Source organism: Gracilinanus agilis, chromosome 1 (genome assembly GCF_016433145.1).
Source record: "Gracilinanus agilis isolate LMUSP501 chromosome 1, AgileGrace, whole genome shotgun sequence".
NCBI lineage: Eukaryota > Metazoa > Chordata > Mammalia > Didelphimorphia > Didelphidae > Gracilinanus > Gracilinanus agilis.
In genome coordinates, this window is record NC_058130.1 from 329,080,994 (window position 1) to 329,086,821 (window position 5,828).

At 36.1% G+C, this 5,828-nt stretch overlaps 1 protein-coding gene across 1 annotated transcript; it reads left to right on the forward strand.

Moving 5' to 3' along the window:
- The first annotated feature begins 6 nt into the window (after positions 1-6).
- LOC123231414 (proliferation marker protein Ki-67-like) lies at positions 7-5,054 on the forward strand. The gene is made up of 3 exons (XM_044657666.1): positions 7-902; positions 2,000-2,057; positions 2,473-5,054. The coding sequence occupies exons 1-3, from the start codon at positions 33-35 to the stop codon at positions 5,052-5,054; spliced, it is 3,510 nt and encodes a 1,169-aa protein (XP_044513601.1). The 5' UTR covers positions 7-32.
- The last annotated feature ends 774 nt before the right edge of the window (positions 5,055-5,828 follow it).

Consider the following 5,828-nt stretch of genomic DNA (forward strand, 5'->3'; position numbering starts at 1 on the left):
CGGTCGAAGATCTGACCGGCATCAAGAGGTTGATGCAAACCCCTAAAGAAAAGGGAGAGCCGGTGGAAGATCTGACTGGCATCAAGAGGTTGATGAGGACCCCTAAAGAAAAGGGAGGGTCAGTAGAAGATCTGACTGGCATCAAGAGGTTGATGCGGACTCCTAAGGAAAAGGGAGAGCCGGTGGAAGATCTGACCGGCATCAAGAGGTTGATGCAGACCCCTAAAGAAAAGGGAGAGCCGGTGGAAGATCTGACCGGCATCAAGAGGTTGATGCAGACCCCTAAAGAAAAGGGAGAGCCAGTGGAAGATCTGACTGGCATCAAGAGGTTGATGCGGACCCCTAAAGAAAAGGGAGAGCCGGTGGAAGATCTGACCGGCATCAAGAGGTTGATGCGGACCCCTAAGGAAAAGGGAGAGCTGGTCGAAGATCTGACTGGCATCAAGAGGTTGATGAGGACCCCTAAAGAAAAGGGAGAGTCTGTCGAAGATCTGACTGGCATCAAGAGATTGATGCGGGCCCCTAAAGAAAAGGGAGGGTCAGTAGAAGATCTGACCGGCATCAAGAGATTGATGCGTACCCCTAAACAAAAGGGAGGGTCAGTAGAAGATCTGACTGGCATCAAAAGATTGATGCAGACCCCTAAAGAAAAGGGAGAAATAGAAAAAAATCTTACAAATGTTCCAGCATTTATGGAGACTTCAAAAAATAATATATCCAGCACGCACACTATTAGGCAGAATAATCCAAAAGAAGTAACTGATAGAGATTCAGTAGTCTCAGAAATATTACATGAAATAGAGATACTCAGAAGACCAGCAATAAAAGGTGTCAGTGCTTCAAATCAAGAAAATCAAACAATAGAAAAAACACCAGAGCTGCTACGGGAAGTCCCAGCTCAGGTAAGTTGGAGGGGGTTATTACCAGTAAATCATTGAAAACCAGCAAGAAAGAATAAATTAGTGGGAGAAAAGGATATCTTCAGAACAGACCCTAAATCAAAAGAATCCTGTTTTGAAGTAGACTTTTGAAAGCAAGGTAATAAAAAAAAAAATTAATGGGCAGTTTCAGTATAACTTGGATGTGCATGTTTTATGTATACACATGTATATTAAATATTGTACTTTAACAAAAATATTTGTCTTATAACTTGAGTCAGAGTAGAGCAAGTCAGCTTGTTTAGTTCTACTGAGCACTAAATAAGAATTACTATTTTAATTTTTTATACTTATGACAATAGGAAGATGAACTTGGTTTTCTTAAAATGCATTGGAAGACTAAAAGGTTCAAATTCAAAAATCAGGAGTGACTTGAAGAGAAGAACTAAAGAACCAAGTGATTAGTTGACTAATAAATATTGGAAGAATTTTCATTCAGAAAAGGGGAACTAGCGTTTTATTTTGCTCCAGAAGAAAACATTAAAGACCAATAGTTATGATTGTTAAAAGGAAGGACTAGTTTTAATTCATCAGGTGGTTGGGTTATTGGAGGCCTTTTTCCCCCCCATTGGAGCCATGATAGAGGGAGGAAACTATAGTGGTAGGAAATTGGTTACCCTTTCCAATGTGTGCAGGGCCTTTGATTTTTAGTTCTTCCATATCTACTTATAAGGACTCTGATAATGATTCTGGGCATCAATCTGGAAACTTCAATGTAGAAGCTAACTTTTGTTTTGTTTAGAAACCTTATCTTGTTTTGATCATAGAAGCTTCTTGAATTAGAAATCAGGATAGTCGGGTTTTATTAGTAGTAAGAGTCTGTTATGTATTTCTTTGTAAAAATAGGATTCCTTTCTTTATATAGTTGAATAGCAATGAAACATTATCCAGAGTAGCAAAATAATTAGTATAGCATCTTTAAAAGACATCTTTGAAGATAAATCAAAATTATATTCCACTAAATTGGCAAGAGAGTTTTATGAATTCTTAGTTTATTTAAGCTAGAGATTTTTTGCTAGATTTGCAAATGTATCTTAAAGACTTTTTTTTAATCCTTTTAGGATAAATCAGTGGACCGATGCCAAAGGCAAATTTGCTTTAATCCTTCTGAAGGTGGTGGTAAGTAAAAATATTTATTGGTTTTTGAATAAAATTGGTAGAACTGATGTGGGAATATTTTCAGGATAAGGTGCTAAGGAAATAAAATAGTCTATCTTAACTCTTCCACTGTTTGGGGTTTTTTGCTTTGTTTTGGAAGTAAGGAATGGGTGGAACTTTAAAACTCATAGAAGCCCATTTTGTGATCAATGCAATATATACTGTTTTGAAAAATTAGACTAAATAAAACTTAGTCCCAAAGATTTAAGAGGATCTCATTCTAAAAGGAAATGTACTTAGGTGATCATGAATAGACCTCTAAATGAAAAATGGAAAGAAACCCTTTGAACTTTAAAAGCTTTGAGATGATTTTTAACATGGTTATTTTATCTGTGTATGTAATTACATTGTTTCCATATGACTTTTTTAATTTCAGAATATCATAATGATTTGTCTAACGTGGCAAATGACATATTCCGTGAGAGAGAAGAGGAGAAAGTTAAAGATGTCATTGAGAATCAAAGAACAATAACTTTAAGATCCAGAAGCAAAATCAAATCCGATAAAGAACCAGAAGGATCAGTGCGTTTGTTTCATTCAACAAGGGTACGCATAAAGAATACTGAAAAAATTGTGAAGACCCCCTGGGAAGAAAACATGAAGGAAAGAGTTGAGCAATCCAGTAATTTGTCCCAGAGCTCTAAGATTAAACCCTCAGAGGAGGAAAAGAAGGAAACACTGGAGGGTTTACATGGAAAATTTGGGGACATGAGTGGGAATAAGGAAAGAATGGCACCTTTCCAACTTAGAAAAAATCAGGCCAGGAGGGAAGTAACAAGTTCTACTTCATCAGTGATATCAGATGTGGAGAACTCTGAAAAAAGAGGAATTATGGGTGCTTTAAGATCTAGAAACAGAAATAAAGTAGATACAGAATGGCAAGAACCTAGTAGTCCTGTTAGTGATGATATATCCCACACAGTGAGAGATGAAAAGCCTATGAAGGTGGTCTTAAAGGAGAAGAAATTGAAAACGCAAATTATGGCTAGTGGGATATCTTTGAGATCTAGAAAGAAAGAAGATAAGGAAATGTTAAGTTTTGATCATTTGACTCCTGATTCAGATATAGCTTACACAGATGAAGAAAAGGAGTCTGTCAAAAGCTTGCCAGAAAAGTTAAAAGGACAGAGAGTAGTACTATTAGATTCTAGAAACAGAAATAATAATGTTAGAGAAATTAATGAACATGATAGTTTATCAAGTGAATCACCTACAGGAAATGATGAAAAATCTGCAATTGTGAATGAAGATAAGGTTGCTTTAAGAACCAGAAGTAGAAACAAGAATAAAGTTTATGAGGAAAAGCAAGAATCAATTACAACAGATACATCATGCATAGAGAATAAGGGGGGGAAAGCTAATGGGTTGCAGGTCCAGTGGAATACTACATTTTTAAGAACTCAAAACAGAATTAAAGCTACTAAGGAATCACAAGAACCTGATTCCTTGCCTAATGAAGCAGGTAAACCTCATACAGAAGATTATGAAAAGACATCTGGGAAGGGGAAGTTTGCTGCCTTCCAGGAGAAGTCAAAAAGTGTAGGTCCAAGTAAAGGGATAACAAGAAATAGAAGTAAAATGGATAAGGAATCTGAAGGATCTATAGCTTCATCTAGAGACACAGAGATGAATAAGCCTGTGAAGAGCTTCCAGGAGAACTCAATTAATGAAACAATTATGTCTTTAAGATCACAAAGTAAGAAAAAAGATACGGAACCACCATTAAGTTACATGACAAAGATCATGAGTATACCAAACAATGAAAAGATGCCTGGGAAAAGTCTCCCAGAGAAAAAATTGAAAGAGAGCCCATTAAGTCAAGACAAGGTGTCTTTACGCCCTAGAACTGTTAAGTTTGAAAAACTTTACCCAAAGGATGAAAAAAACCTTGGTAAAGACCACAATTTAAGTGATACAACAGGAAGTGGAGGGATGTCTTTACGGTCTAGAAATAAAAATAAGATGGAGACAGGACTAAGAGGATCTAATCCTGTAACAACATCAGAAAAAGATGCCCAGAAATCCATAAATACTTCCTCTAGGATGCTTAAAAACTCAGTGATACCTCATGAAACTGTAGGTAGAAGCAGAAACAAAATTGGACCACAAGAATCTTGTCGTTTACCTAGTGCCACAGAGGTGGTATTAGTCGAAGAAGACAAAAAGACACTTTCGCAGAAAAACCTGGAAAAGAAACTCAGTCTCCAAGTGGGACGACTTGATCCTCTTAAAACTGGAAACAGAAATAAAGCTGGTCAAGAACTGCATAGCTTGCATAATGTAACTGCGATGACTGCCACTGAAGAGAATAAGGAAAAAATGGAGAAGATCCTGAAGGATCAAACTGTGGCTAAAGACCTGGTCTCCAGAAGGCCCAGGCTTACAATTAAGAACAATAAAGAAGTGAAAGAATCAATGGGGAAGGATGAAAAAGAAAACGTTGCCCAGATTTTCCCCAAAAGAGGGATAGATCGAGTATCTTTACGAACTAGCCTGAGAAATAAAAGTGACACTGACCTGCAAAAATCATCTAATCTTAACAAAAAGGATCCATCCACTGATGCAAAGACCACAACAGGAAAAGCCCAAAATGGGAAGCACATTAATATTGCCTTTTTAGAAAATAAAAAAGGAAATTCAAGAATATCATCTAACATCAAAGAACCAACCAACAGCATTCAAGAAGGTCATTTCGTAAAACTTAGTCAAGTGCCAGACAAGACATTCAAAGTGATTCTAACCTCAGCGAAAGACACTCAATCTGAGCCCACTTTACTGAGAGAAAGAAGCACACTATTAAAAAGCACAAGCCAGACTCAGAAAGGTAACGATACTAACTCACAGGAAAGAACTCTTCGTTTTAGAAGAAAATGCACCGTCAAGGAGACGGAAGTGTTAACTGCAAGTTCTAAGCAGAGCCATATCAACCCAAAACTAACGAAGAACATTAAAGCCTAAAAGGAATCAAGAAGAAATGTAGGTGCTCATTTTGTAAAGAAGAAAGCAACATTTTAAAGCAATGACATTTGGTGGCCCATCAAGAAGATAGAATTGTTATAGAAGGGAAAAAAATAAGGGGAAAAAATTTTGAGAAAGTATTTTTTCTAGTTAAGCAAAATTTTGTAAATTTCGAATATTTTTCATGATTTCAAGTTCTGTAAATAGGGGGAAGCCTTAAAAGGTCATGTTCTGGCCAATGATCATTTCTTATACTTCAGCATGCTAATTTAGCTTTTTGCCAGTACAATCTTTTCAAACAATGAACAGAAAGGAAACCAATGCCAATATTAAACTTAGATGATCCAAATGGCAGAGTATCTAAATTCATAAAATATCAAATAAAGGAATAAAAAAGATAAGGAAAGTAACACACTAGTAGTAAAAATTTTAATAGTCCCTTCATCATTGAAAAAATCTGTTGGAAAGATGAACAAAAGGGAAAATATAGAATTGAACAAATGGAGACTTTAGAGCTAAAAGATGGTTAGCAACTTCTGAAAGAACCATGGAAATATGTAAAAATTGATCAATGTCTTTGTATGGTGCCTTTGCAAAAATAGGGATATATTAGGACACAGATAAATTGTAAATAAATGCAAAAAGGTAACTATATTGGACACATTTTTACAGACAATAGAACAACAAAAATAGTAATAGAATCAGGGACTGGCATGCATGCACACTTGCAAATCATAGTCCTGAGTGAAAACTAAAAAAATGAAATTAAAAATA